The 14,252-nt window shown below is 49.8% G+C and overlaps 1 protein-coding gene across 7 annotated transcripts; it reads left to right on the forward strand.

Annotated features, from left to right (window-relative positions):
* The first annotated feature begins 375 nt into the window (after window positions 1-375).
* CES3 (carboxylesterase 3) lies at window positions 376-13,639 on the forward strand. 7 transcript variants are annotated; one of them, XM_043898714.1, is made up of 13 exons: window positions 376-536; window positions 2,007-2,211; window positions 2,316-2,454; window positions 2,606-2,739; window positions 3,206-3,359; window positions 3,467-3,571; window positions 4,448-4,549; window positions 4,908-5,045; window positions 9,969-10,049; window positions 11,338-11,485; window positions 12,492-12,641; window positions 12,794-12,872; window positions 12,984-13,639. In XM_043898714.1, the coding sequence occupies exons 1-13, from the start codon at window positions 518-520 to the stop codon at window positions 13,177-13,179; spliced, it is 1,650 nt and encodes a 549-aa protein (XP_043754649.1). In that variant the 5' UTR covers window positions 376-517; the 3' UTR covers window positions 13,180-13,639. The 7 variants fall into 7 exon arrangements, with proteins under 7 accessions (XP_043754649.1, XP_043754652.1, XP_043754648.1 ...); XM_043898713.1 differs by lacking the exon at window positions 376-536 and adding an exon at window positions 778-933; XM_043898717.1 differs by lacking the exon at window positions 2,007-2,211 and having other exon boundaries at window positions 385-536.
* Window positions 13,640-14,252: the final 613 nt, after the last annotated feature.

The following is a 14,252-nucleotide window of genomic DNA, read 5'->3' on the forward strand; positions in this document are numbered from 1 at the left end:
CCTGCGGCAGAGCTCAGGTGCCTCTCCAGCAGGTAGTGTTATAGCCACGCTTTCCGGGAAACAGACTCACTCAGAAGGACAATGCAGATAGTGGAGTGCAGTTTATTACGCCGGTGGGCCCAAGGCAGAGTCTCCTCTTAGCCAAGGACCCCGACCAGCATTTGTGAAAATCTTTTATACCCCATGTGTACGCGTCCAAACCCACTACCCCAATTCCCTTGAGACTTACATAAACAAAGGAAGGGTAAATACAACTACAATAACCCCATCATTCACGTGTTATGTGTTCAAACAGTCAATAATCAATAAGCCCGCAGTTACATAACAAATAGTTAATAACTGATAAGCCTGTGCTTACATTCTGATAGCTAGTGTCCGGAGGCAGGGGTGATTAGTGTCTGTTCTTCAAGATTCCCCTGCCCAGAGGGGGGTCTTATCCTTCCATTGTCAGTAGGACCAGACAGTGGCCCCTACCCTGGTGAGCTGGCTCACTCAGAGCAGGACTGGCACCAGGGTCATGTCCACTACTCCCTCAGGTAGGTGATATGTGTGCCTGGCAGTGAGTGTCCAAAGTGTCCTGGAAGTCTTGGTGTCAGGAGAGCTGCAACTTGAACCCAGGGTTGCAGAGCACCTTCCCTTGCCTAGGGCTGTCATATCACCACGCCTGATGGCAGGGCTGGTCTCCCAGCCCCACCCCCCTCCTCCCCCAACCTGGCTGCTAGACTCCAGTCAGGTGGGGGTGGTCTGCTGAGGCTTTCCCAACAACCGTTTAGAGATTGGCTGTGCCAAAGGGCAGGGACATTGTTCCACCTTCTACCACTTCTGCCCACAGTTGAGTGTGAGTAAGAAGCATGGGCACAGTGGTAAGAACCAGGTCTGGGGTCCTGGTCTGGGTGGCCTGTCTGCTCCTGGCATTCTCTGCTACAGCCACTGGTAAGACACACCCTCAGGGCCTGCAGAGGTGGGAGCTTCTGGTTTGGTGGGAGGACTTGGAGGAGGGACAGGGAAGGTGGGCAGCCTGATCAGAGAAGGAGCCCTCTGTTCTGTTCACTTGTTCACCAGAATGCCAAGGGTTGAACATCTTCTCTGGGCAGGGGCAACCATCCGGGTAATGCTACTCCTCTCTTTCTTTGTTATGATAAAATATACAAAACATAAAATTTGCCATTTTAACCATGCTTAAGTGCAATTTGTCATGTTTTTAAGAGTTCCGAGGATTTCATTTAATCAGTAAGACACAGACGTAGAAATGATCATCATGAGAAAGAAAGTTTACTTGCCATTCCCTAGAAACAGGTCCACTCAGGGAAGCAGGGGTCCCTCAGGAAGCAGAGGAAATGAGCAGGGGGTGGGGGAAGGATGTGGATGACAGCTTTCATTGTTGTTCCCTGTGGGAAGGACAGGAGAGACAGGTAGAGCAGGTCTGGGTTAGCTCATTGGAATGGTTTCAGTAGGTTCTGGGGCATGGGGCTGTCCCTACATGTCCGGGACCTGGCCTTGCATTGATTAGGGCAGGTGGTTAGTTGCCAGGAGTACGAGGGTGCCCAGAGGTGGCCAGGAGCATGGCCTCTGGATGGACTGTGAAGGGCACGTCTCAGTGAGTGGTTTACCATCTCTAAGAAATGGCTATTCCTGAGAGGGCAGGGCCAGCAAGCTGGATGTCAAAATATCAGAACAGAAAAAAAAAAAAAAAGATAAGGTTGTCATGCCGTATTTAGCAGGTGAGAGGGCAAGTGGCCGGCCCAAGCCACCACCCATTGCCCACCTGGCAGGTCTGTGGGTCGCAGGGGGGTTTAGCTTGTTCACTAGGGGGAACTGACTCAACCTGGAGGAGAGGTGGGGAGAGGATTTGAGGGGTAGTCACAAGACCCATTTCACAGGCAGGCTGGGGCAGTTCATCAGAGTGCTCAGAACCCGGCCTGGCAGAGGAGGTGCTCAGAGTAGACTAGTGGGTCCATCTGCCACCCCATGCACACTCACCCACAGCCCCTCTGTCCTGCCCTCAGGGCCGGGGGTCACTCAGCCTGAAGTGGACACAACCCTGGGCCGTGTGCAAGGCCGGCAGGTGGGCGTGAAGGGCACAGACCGTCTTGTGAACGTCTTCTTGGGCATCCCATTCGCCCAGCCGCCCCTGGGGCCCCACCGGTTCTCGGCCCCGCGCCCAGCGAAGCCTTGGGAGGGCGTGCGAGATGCCAGCAGGGCCCACGCCATGTGAGTAGCCCCGCTGAGGTGGGCAGGCAGGCAGGTGGCAGGAGTCCAGCTGCCTGGGCTGGTGGGGCTGACCCACTGGCCCTCGGTCTCCTCCTCCGCCACAGGTGTCCACAGGATCTGGAGAGAATGAACAACAGCAGATTTACGCTGGACGGAAAGCACCAGACCTTCCCCATTTCGGAGGACTGCCTGATCCTCAACATCTACAGCCCGGCTGAGGCCCCCTCGGGGGCAGGAAGACCAGTGAGCTGCCCAGAGGGCCCGGTCCACCCAGCCAGCGCGGCCAGGCCTGATCCCTCCCCACCCCCGCTCCGAAAGCACTCCAGGAGTCCCCAGAATGCCCTGAGCCAGTCAGTGGGCAGTCGGGATCACTGACCCACGGCCATCTCTGCAGGTCATGGTGTGGTTCCACGGGGGCTCTCTCGTGACGGGCACCGCCACCTCCCACGATGGGTCCGCCCTGGCCGCCTACGGGGACGTGGTCGTGGTCACAGTCCAGCACCGCCTGGGCTTCCTTGGCTTTTTCAGGTGAGGCAGCACGCCTGGCGGAGGGCAGTGACTGCACAGGGTGAGGGTCTGGAGCTCGAAGCGAGACCGGGTCCCAGGCAAGCAGGGTGCTGGGCAGAGCGCAGTCAGCTGAGGCTCCACCCCCTTGGGGGAGGGGCTCAGCCAAAGCCTGGGTTTGACAGTGGGACTTGGACCTTTGAGCACAATACTTTGGCTCCTGGTCTGTGGGTCAACAGAGTCTGTAGGGTCAAGGAACAACACATTCCAGAAGCCGCTGGAGAGCCAGAGCTGGCGGGTTGCCCAGTCAGGCCCACCCACCCCACATACTGGGCATCTGACTACTGGGCATCGCTCATAGCCAGGCCAGATTGAGGAGCAAGGGAAGGTGGGGCATCCCAGGGGTTGATTCAGAGCAAAACTTCAGAGGCTGAGGAAAATCTGTCAGGGGATCCAGCCGGCCCTAACCACTGCCCCACTCAACCGCCAGCACTGGGGACAAGCATGCTCCTGGCAACTGGGCATTCCTCGACGTCGTGGCTGCTCTGCGCTGGGTGCAGGGGAATATCACCCCCTTTGGGGGTGACTTCAACTCTGTCACCATCTTTGGTGAATCCACTGGGGCCTCTGTCGTCTCTGCCCTGGTGAGTCACCCCAGGGAGGGAACCAGCAATGGTGTCTCCTGTGGTCCCAGACCTCTCAGATCTTCTGCCCTCCTCTGACAGCCATCTGTCCCCGACACTGCCCCCAGGTCCTGTCCCCACTGGCTGCCGGGCTGTTCCATAGAGCTATAGCACAGAGTGGAATCATCACCCTACCGGGGTTTCTGGATCCTGACCCCTGGCTCCTGGCTCAGGTCTGCATTTCTTTCACTCTCTCACCCCATGTACACCTGCCCTATGCTTGCTCTTGGCGGAGGTGTTACCACTAGCCAGCTCCTTGCTGGCAGAGAGGGACACACTAGGCTGAAGGAAGCACACAACTAGTGAGAACTCAGGGAAAACCGCCTGAGTTCCCAGGGTGTGGCATGGTCCCGGAAGCCATCCCTCCAGCCTCACGGGCTACCTGACCCTGCTCCAGCCTCAGCACCAACCATGGTCCCCTCCCTGCCAGAGCAGCGCACACATGACTCCCTCCCCACCTAAACCCTCTCTCCTTTCCTTGCATGCCTGCATACTAAATCACTTCAGTTGTGTCCAACCCTTTGCGACCCTGTGGACTGTAGCCCACCAGGCTCCTCTGTCCATGGGAGTCTCCAGGCAAGAATACTGGAGTGGGTTGCCATACCCTCCTCCAGGGGATCTTCCCAGACTTAGCGATCGAACCCACATCTCTTACATCTCCTGCACTGGCAGACAAGCTCTTTACAACTAGCATTACCTCCTTCCCTTACTCCACCGAACTTTTTTGAGCCCACTGACTCTGGGACTAGAGTTAATTAGATAATGACACTGTTCTCACAGGGGTAGAGGGGACCCAGACACACACACACACAGATAATGACAGTAATGACGTGATGGGGGACACATGGGGTGCCTGGGGACCACCCAAGCTGGTGGGCAAGGAAGGCTTATCTGAGTTGGTGGTAGATCTCTGGCCAGTGTCAAGGTCCTGTCTCTTACATCATTGCCCCAGTTCTCCTACAAATTCGTCCTCTCTCTGTGGGAGGCAGAGGGCTGGCAGTGGGCACTGATGGGCAAGAGGGAGTCAAGACACTTTTGTCTGTCCCCAGACCCTCGCAGACTCCTTGGCCTGCAACTCTGACTCCTCGGCTGGGATGGTGCAGTGCCTTCGGCAGAAGACAAGTGAGGAGATAATCCTTGCCTACAAGTCTGTATGCTCACTTCTTGGGGAACAGCAGTGGGCAGTGACACAGAGGGGGTTCTGTCCAGAGCCTGCAGGAGTAGAGGGGCAATCAGCAGTGTGGGGTGAGGCAGCTACCTGGGAGGCTAAGGGTCTGGGGGCATGAAGAAGGGGGGTCACCCCAGTCCTGAGGGTCTTCTAGCAAAGAAGACGGCTTAGAAGCATCACAGGCCTGGTCTCCTGACTCCCTCCAGTCTTCTCGCCTTGGTGATCTCATCCCCTCTCTTCTCCTTAAGGCTCAGCCACCCAGGCAGACAGCCGAGGGATCTCTAGGGTTCCATCTGTTGAGGGCCTGACTGGGAGGCTCTCTGCCTTGTTTTCTCCTGCAGAGAAAAATAGCTTTGTACAACATCGATGGTACCTTCTTTCCCAAGAGCCCTGAGGAGCTCCTGAGGGAGAGGCAGTTCCACTCTGTGCCCTTCCTCTTCGGAGTCAACAACCACGAGTTTGGCTGGCTCATCCCCAGGGTGAGTGTACCCTTCAAGGCCCTCCCTGCCCCGACATCATCTCCATGTGCTGTGAGTTCAGACCCTTCTGTCTCATAGGTGAGAAAGCAGAAGCTGACCCAGTTTCATTTTCTCAAAGCAAATATTTCCTTCTTAGGGACCACATTTTTTTACTTTCTAGGCAGTACTGATCCATGGCATATTCCTGCCTTGGTGTCTGGCTTATGAATCAGGCTCTATGAGACTAGTTTGTGTGACTCTGTACCTGAGGGGCCAACCACCCTAGATTCCCAGGTTTCTGACAGTGTCAAGTCGCTGGGAGACATCATGGCCCACATGCCTTCCAGTCCTTTTCAGCTGCACAGAATACCCCACACAGAGTGTCACCATCATACCTTCCTTCTAAGCATCTTCTCATATTTCATTCTCACTCTTTCGCCCATCTTCACAATTAATGAATTTAATGCCTGCAAAATCTTCCACAAAGAAAGGGTCGTCTCATAATTTTCCTTCATGTCATTGCTTTGGCAGCTTCCCATTTTAATCACTGAAGCTAATATTGCAGTTAACGTCTTCATGTCCACAGCTTTTGTCCTCTGACTTATTTCCTTGTATTTAATCCCCAGGGGCACATTTGGGTGCTTGTTAGATGAAAGCCTTAAGTAATGTTGATACTCATTGAAGTTTGTAGGAGTTTACAGTCCAGGTGTGTGTGTGTGTGTGTGTGATAGCAGAAGAGTGTTAAGGGGAAACAGTACCCTGACTCTGGTAGGCAGCCTTGCCCCCACACTTGCAACTTTGAGTTGTGAGTGTTAACAGTGAAAGGGAGCTGACTTGGCTGGCTCCCAAGACACGGGCAAACCTGTCTGGTGTGGAACGCTGTGCCCAGGACTTTGTGGCTAAAGATATTTCTCAGAGTTGGTGACTCAGAGGGCTGCTCACCCCATCACTAGTACAGGCGTTCCCTCCATTCTCTATAGCCATGGAAAGTAATCCGTATGCCTAATGGAAACCTCTCCACTTCTTACATGTTGCTATTGGTACAGCACTTTCTGAAATTACTCCACTGATTCAAACTGCCACCAGCATTGTCTACATGTTTTTTGTTTGGTTTTGTTTCATTTTGTTTGACTGCTGTGAGACTTGCGGGATCTTAGTTCCCCGACTAGGAATCAAACCCATGCCCCTTGCAGTGGAAGCACAGAGTCCTAATCACTTGACCACCAGTGAAGTCCCTGGAGTCTACAGGCTTTCTTGCAAACTTACCAGCATTTGCAGAGCACAGTTTTTTAAATGTCAACTTTTTAAAAATATAATTTACATAGCATAAAAGTTACCTCTTTGAAGTGTACAATTCAGTGCTTCTTAGTATGCTCACAAAGCTGTGCAGCCATCACCATATCTTATTCCAGAACATTTGCTTCACCATCACGCAGAAAGAAGCCCATACCCATTTAGCTGTCACTTCCCATCCCTCCCCATGCCCCCTACCCTAGCACTTGGCAACCATGAATCTACTTTCTGTCTCTGATCTACTTTCTGTCAAATCTATGGATTTGCCTCTTCTGGACATTTCATATAGTAGAATCGCACAATATGTGGGGTTTTGTGTCTGACTTCTTTCACCTAATATAATGTTTTTAAGGGCCATCTATGTTGTAGTGGATATCAGTACTTCCCTCTTTTTTTATGGCTGAATAGTTCAGTGTATGGATATACCACATTTGTTTATCCATTCATCAGTTGACAGACAGTTGGGTTGCTTCCACCTTTTTGGTTCTTATGGATTCCCCTAATGTAAATGTTTGTGTACCAGTTTTTGTGCAAACATATGCCTTAATTGCTCTTGGTTATATACTCAGGGATGGAAGTAAGTCTATGCTCAATCATTTCAGGAACTGCTGAACTATTTTCCAAAGTAGCTGCACCAGTTTATATTTCCACCAGCAGTGTATAAGGATTTCAATTACTCCACATCCTTGCCAATGCTTGTTAATATCTTTTGTTTTGATTGTAGTCATCCCAGTGGGTGTGAAGTGGTATCTCATTGTGGTTTTGAGTTGCACTTCCCTAGTGACTAAAATGGTGAACATCTTTTCATGTGCTTATCGGCCATTTTAATATTTTCTTTGGAGAACTGTCTTCTGTTTTGTCCATTTTAAAATTGAATTATTTGTCTTTTTATTGTTGAGTTGTAAAATTTTTCATATATTCCAGATAGACATCCCTTATCAGATATATGATTTTCAAATATTTTTCCCATTCTGTAGATTGTATTTTCACATTGTTGACAGTATCCTTTGCAACACAATTAAAAAAAAAATTGATGAAGTTTATCTGTTCTTTTGTTGCTTGCCCTTTTTTTTTGTCATACCTAAGAAATGATTGCTAAATCCAAGGTCATAAAGATTTCTCTCTATGATTACTTCTCAGAATTTTATAGTTTTAGCTGTTATATTTAGGTCTAGATTCATTTCAAGTTAATTTTTGTATATGGTGTGAGCTAAGGGCTCTTTGGCATGTGGTATCTTCTTGTCCCTGCGTGATCTGTTGAAAAAAACTATTCTCTTCTTATTGAACTGTCTTGGTGCCCTTATTGAAAATCAGTTGGTCATGAATGAGTCTATTTCTGGACTTTGAATTCTACTCCATTAATTTTTCCTTATGCCACTGCCATAGTATCCTGACTACAGCAGTATTATAGTAAGTGTTAAAATTGGGAAGTATGAATTCCTCAACTCTGTTCTTCTTTTTCAAGATTGCTATATTATTTTATCAGAGTTGCCATAACAAAAAACCACAATATGAGTGGCTTAAACAATGGACATTAAGTGTTTCACAGTTCTGGAGGCTACAAGTCTGAAATCAAGATGTGAGCAAGGTTGGTTCCTTCTGAGTGTTGTGTGAGAGAATCCATGCCTCTTAACTTTTCCTTTGGCCTCATGTATTCTTTGGCTTATAGATGGCTTTCTCTCTCTGGCTTCGTGTTGCTTTCCCTCTGACCCGTCTATCCCCTTTTACAAGGACTCCAGACATTCTAGACAGTGCTCTGTGCTCAGTCGCGTCTGACTCTTTGTGACCCCATAGAGCCCGCCAGGCTCCTCTGTCCATGGGATTTCCCAGGAAAGAGTACTGGAATAGGTTGCCATTTCCTTCTCCAGGGGATTTTTCTTACTCAGGGATTGAACATGTGTCTCTTGTGTCTCCTGCATTGCAGGCAGATTCTTTACCCACTGAGCCATCAGGGAAGCTGATACTAGACTAGAGCCCACCCTAATGATTACCTCTGTAATCATCAGAATTTGACTAATGGCCTCATCTTTACATAAGATCACATTCTGAGGTACTGGAGATTATGACTCCACATATTTTTATGTGGAGACACAATCAGTCCATGATAATTGTTTAGCTATTCTGAGTCCCTTGCATTCCCATGTGAATTGTGGTCAGCTTGTCCATTCCTGAAAAGAAAAAAAAGCAACTGAGATTCTGATTGGGATCACACTGAATCTCTAGTTCAATCCAGGAAGTATTGTCATTTTAACAATATTAAGTCTTACAATCCATGAACATGGAACATCTTCACATTTAGTCAAGTCTTCTTTAATTTCTCTCAATTATGTCTTCTACTTTTTAATGTACAGTCTTGTACTTCTCTTATTAAATTTATTCCTAAGTATTTTATTCTTTTCAATGCTATTGTAAATGGAATTGTCTTCTTCATGTCACCTTCAGATTGTTCACTGGTAGTGTACAGGAGCAATTGGTATATTGATCTTGTAGAACAACTGTTAAAGAAGTTTTGCTACTTTAGCTTCCATGGCCTTTAGTTTAGTACCTTAATTCCTAGTGAAGATTAACATCTCCCCTTGGGTATACACTTTTTGTGTTTATTTATCTGTGAATTTTTTGTTCCTGCTGCTACAAAGATTAGCCGAGTCTAGGAGCCATGAAAATAACTTTAATAACTTTGACCTTTCTATCCTGCTTACTCTGTCAGGGCCTTTGTACATTAACCCATTCCTCACAACAATCCCATGAGGCAAGATATTGTCACTCCTTTTACAGATTAAGAGGGGCTTCCCTCATAGCTCAGTATTCTTGGGCTTCCCTTGTGGCTCAGCTGGTAAAGAATTCGCCTGAAATGCGGGACACCTGGGTTCAATCCCTGGGTTGGGAAGATCCCCTAGAGAAGGGAAATGTTACCCAGTCCTGTATTCTGGCCTGGAGAATTCCATGGACTTAAACAGTCCACGGGGTCGCAGAGAGTCAGACATGACTGAGTGACTGTTACTCACTTACAGATTAAGAAACTGTGACACAGAGAGTTTAAGTAACTGGTTCATGTTATGCACCTAGTAAGTAGCGGAGCTGGGATTTGAACCAGAGACCGAGCTTTTAAAACTGTAACATGCAAAGCCAACATTTTAAAAACTATTTATTTATTTTATTTTTATTATTAATTTGGCTGTGTCAGGCCTTAGTTGCACCATGGGAATTCTTAGTTGCAGCATGTGGGTTTCCTGACCAGGGATCGAACCCAGGCCCCCTGCCTGGGAAGTACAGAGTCTTAGTCACCAGAGCACCAGAGAAGATCCTAAAGTCAACATTTAATTTTAAAGACATTTGAACTTTCTTTGTAACCCCTGCTACAGGACCTGGGGGTCTTGATAGTATTCTATGAAAATATTGAACAAATTCCGAGACTGCTGTTAACCACTTGCTTGTTGTATTTGGTGCTTTTCCCTCCCTCCTAAATTAGAAGTTTATTTTTAGGGAGGTCTTCAGGCTAGTGGGTTTGGCCACACTCGGCTCTATAATGAGCTCATGGTCCCATGGCTGTGAACACTGGCCTGCTCCAAGCTGGGCGCTGGCTGGGAAGGTGAGGGTGAGGGGCATGGGCCGTGATGAGGCTGTACTGAGAGGGCCTTGGTGTCTGCATAGGGCTGGGGTTTACTGGAGAAGATGGATCAACTGAGCCTGGAGGACATGCTGGCCATCCTGAGGCCCTTCTTGACCAATATGGTGAGAAAAAGGCAGGAACGGGTAGTCCAGTGGGGCTGAACCCAACACAGTCTCTACCCTCTACCCTCCAACACCCAGCTCCCTACCTGCCACCAAGCCTGGGGGACAACTGTCGGATTTTAGTTCTGCCTAGGAATTCCCTGGGACATGACACAACATGGTTCTCAAAGGTAGATCACCACCACATCATTTTCATCACAGACTACCCGTAATGAGCACACACACTCTCTGCCAGGACCTGTGCTGTGCTGAGCACCGGGACAGGCATTCAAATCCTCCAATCCTCGTTACAACTTTGTGAAGCAGGGACTTTCATTATCCTCATGTTACAGATGAGGAAACTGAGGCTCAAGGCCTCGAGGTGGGTAAAGGGCAGAGGCAGAGCTTGTGCCAGTCATCTGATCTCAGAGCTTAAGGTGGCACAGTCAGACCTGGAACCAGGTGGTGTGTGCGTGCTAAGTCGCTCAGTCGTGTCCGACTCTGTGCAACCCTATGGACTATAGTCTGCCGGGCTCCTCTGTCCCTGGGATTCTCCAGGCAAGAATACTGGAGTGGGTGCCATGCCCTCTTCCAGGGGATCTTCCTGACCCAGGGATCGAATTCGCGTCTCTTAAGTCTCCTGAATTGGCGGGCAGGTTCTTTGCCACTAGCACCTCCTGGGATGCCTGAAGCCAGGTGGACCTGGGGTCAAATCCTGATCCTGGCTTCTTGTCCACAATTAACCTTCCACTTCTTCACTCGTAAATAAGAATGCTAGTTCCCACCCATGTGAGCTGTTTAAGAAAGATACTGGATGCAGTATTGGAAGAGTCTCCCAGGGAACTGGTATCCAGGAGGTGCTCAATCGATGTACATTTCCTTCGAGACTCCCTAGATCCCTCCTCACTCACACAATCACATCGCTGCTCTCTAGAGCTGTGGGGAAGTCCCATGATTCATTCTTCCACTAACTTCCTAGTTAACTTCAACTGAGTGCCTGCTCTAGGCCAGAACTCTGTGATTCACAGAGGCTGCCAAACCACTTTACAGGGAGGAACTGACTTTCAGAGAGGTTCAGCAACCTGTCTGAGGTCACACAGCCAATCAGTCACTATGATTGCAGAGCTAGCAGTTAACGCCAGATTTGACCTCTTCCCACCCAGACATCATCTAGAACCCCCAAGGAAGGCAGGTGGCTAGCCTCCTGGCACATGAGTCCTGGGACATGAAAAAGGCCAGACAGGAGGATGCAGGACTTCTTGGAAGGGTCTGCCATGGCTGTGGGATCTGACAAGGCCTCTCACCCCAGGATGTGCCCACTGAGGTGATGTCCACCATCATAAAGGAATACCTAGGCAGCAGCTCAGATGGACAAGCCAAGCGAGAAGCCTTCCAGGAATTGCTAAGTGACGGTTTCATAACCTTACCCATGTTGCAATTTGCGAGACACCTCCAAGGTAAGCCTATCACTGCCTAAGCTGTCCCACCCTTCCCACTTGAGCCCAGGACCTGAGCTCTCACGGGGAACACGGCCTCAGCTCCACTGCTTCTCCCACTCACCACTTCCTCTCTGAGACGCAGTATCACAACAGTAAGAGGTGACTCTGGCAGACACTCTGCAGAGGAGAAAACCAAGGCACGGAGAGGTGCGGTGACCTGTCAGAGGTCGCCCAGCAGGGCTTCTCACCAGTTCTCTGGGACTCAGTTGACTCATGAGTGATTTTTTCTGCTTTCAGCCTTCCTCCTGGGAGAAAAGTCTTGCTTCCTCCAAGCTTCATGGCTCTGCAGTCCCCAACCTTTTTGGCTCCAGGGACTGTTTTCACAGAAGACAATTTTTCCATAGACAAGGAGTGAGAGGGGGATGGTTTCAGGATGACTCAAGCACATTACATTTATTGTACACTTTATTTCTATTTATTATGACATCAGCTCCACCTCAAATCATCAGGCATTCAATCCTGGAGACTGCAGACCCCTGTTGTGGCTAAACCCTAACATAGTCCTAAACAGTTCTGGGTTCCTGTCTTTGTGACCCCTTGGGCAGACACATAACCCTTCTGTGCCTCGTTTTCTCATTTCTAAAATGGCTATAGTAGGGGCTCCCTGATGGAGCCTAAGATTCCAGGCTCCCAATGCTGAGGACCTGGGTTCAACCCCTGGTCGGGGGGAACTAATGATCCTACATGCCACAACAAAATTCGGTGCAGCCAAATAAATAAAAATTTAAAGAAATAAAATGGCAATCATAATGCATAATGATCTAATCCATAGGTTATTATGAGGATGAACTGAACGATGACTGGTGCTGAACATCTAGCAAGTACTCAGTAAAGGCTTGCTGTTCATCATTTTGTCATCATCATTATTATCACTGGTATTGGTGTTACCGTGAGCCTGGCTTAGCAAAGATAGTGCCTGATCAGGCTGTGGGTGACCATCTCTCATGCAGCCCTCTCTCCACAGATTCTGGGGTCTCAATCTTTTTCTATGAGTTCCAGCATCGACCCAGTTCTTTTGCAAAGATCAAGCCAGCCTGGGTGCGGGCTGATCATGCGGCTGAGTTGACCTTCATGTTCGGCGGTCCTTTCCTCACGGATGAGAGCTCCATGTTGGGTGAGAATGGACAGACCAGTAATCCTTAGGTTTCTGGCTCCACCAGGGGAGGAGCGGGGCTTGCAGGAACAGAGGTCTCAGGTCAGCATAAGGGACCCTGGAGTCTCCTTCAGGACCCACCTGACCCTGATCCAAGTCTGTCCTTCCCACAGCCTTTCCAGAAGCCACGGAGGAGGAGCAGCAACTGAGCCTCACCATGATGGCCCAGTGGACCAACTTTGCCTGGACAGGGTGAGTAAGCAAAAAGGCCTGCCTGGCTTTGGGCCTAGGACTACTTAGAGCTGCCTGCCTGGGAGCAATACAGGAGGCCTTGGTCTTCATTCATTCATTCCTCCCACCCAGGGACCCCAATGGCAAGGGGCTGCCTCTTTGGCCCCCATTCAACCATGCGGAGGAATACCTGGAAATCAGCCTGGTGCCACGGGTCAACCAGAAGCCAAGGGAGGCCCGAATGCAGTTCTGGGCAGAGATACTTCCCACCAAGTTTGGGCAGTGGCAGCATAAGCAGAAGGGCAGGAAGGCCCAGGAGGAACTCTGAGGCAGGCCCTGGGCCTTCTGGGCTGGAGCTCAGCCCTAGGGGTGGCCACATCCCAGGCGGGCAGCCTCCTCCTCTCCCTTCTGTGCTATGTGCTAAATCACTTCAGCTGTGTCTGACGCTTTTGCAACCCCCATGGACAGTAGCCCGCCAGGCTCCTCTGTCCCTGGGATTGTCCAGGCAAGAATACTGGAGCGTGTTGCCATGCCTTCCTCCAGGGGATCTTCCTGACCCAAGGATCAAACCTGGGTCTCTTACATCTCCTGCATGAGGAGGCAGGTTCTTTACCTCTAGTGCCATCTAGGAAGCCCTCTCTCACTGCTAAGAGACTTTAACCCAAACCAGGCTGATGGGCAGTCATATCTCTTAAAGCAGGGGTCCCCAACCTCTGGGATCTAATGCCTGATGATCTGAGGTGGGGCTGATGTCATAATAATAGAAATAAAGTGCCCAATAAATGTAATACACTTGACTCATCCTGAAACTGTTCCCCCCTCCCCAGTCGATGGAAAAATTGTCTTCTGCAAAACCAGTCCCTGGTGCTGAAAATGTCAGAGACTGCTTGCTGCATTAAAACATCAGCCCCTCTGTGACTCCTGTGAAATGTCACCTGCTTCTCATCTAGGGGGATTTTGCCCAAACTTCTCCCTCTTCCCACTTGCTCCATGGAAAGTTCCAGCTCATACCTCAAGCTCCCCAGAGGATCCTCCTCCGGAAAGTCTTCCCTGCCTTCTCTGGACCTGGCCCGAGCTCTGTCTATGACAGTGTATCCCACTCTAGGCTAGCACCGTTGGTGTCAGTGTTCCTCTTCCCCTCTCAGAAGCTCTCTGAGAGTGGAAATCAGCCTGACCCCACTCTGCATCTCCCATACCAGGATCAGGCAGGACCTGGGGTCAAAGGATGCTTGCTGAGTGAGAGACTGAGAAAGTATGAGGATGGGGACTGTTGCATGTGAACCCAGGCCCTTTAGGCACCAAAGCTCTGCTTAGTTCTGGACAAATGTTGTCCTCTCTGATCAGAAGGGTGGGTGGACTCTCGTGGCAGAGACCTGGATTTAGAGAGGGTGGGTCCTGAGG

Source organism: Cervus elaphus, chromosome 4 (assembly GCF_910594005.1).
Source record: "Cervus elaphus chromosome 4, mCerEla1.1, whole genome shotgun sequence".
Lineage (NCBI taxonomy): Eukaryota > Metazoa > Chordata > Mammalia > Artiodactyla > Cervidae > Cervus > Cervus elaphus.

Excerpts from the sequence above, each read along its gene's own strand:
- CES3 (XM_043898713.1), top strand. The coding sequence starts at position 852 with ATGGGCACAGTGGTAAGAACCAGGTCTGGGGTCCTGGTCTGGGTGGCC. Across the intron at positions 934-2,006 it reads ATTCTCTGCTACAGCCACTG|GGCCGGGGGTCACTCAGCCT; the intron begins GTAAGACACACC and ends TCCTGCCCTCAG. Across the intron at positions 2,212-2,315 it reads GCCAGCAGGGCCCACGCCAT|GTGTCCACAGGATCTGGAGA; the intron begins GTGAGTAGCCCC and ends CCTCCGCCACAG.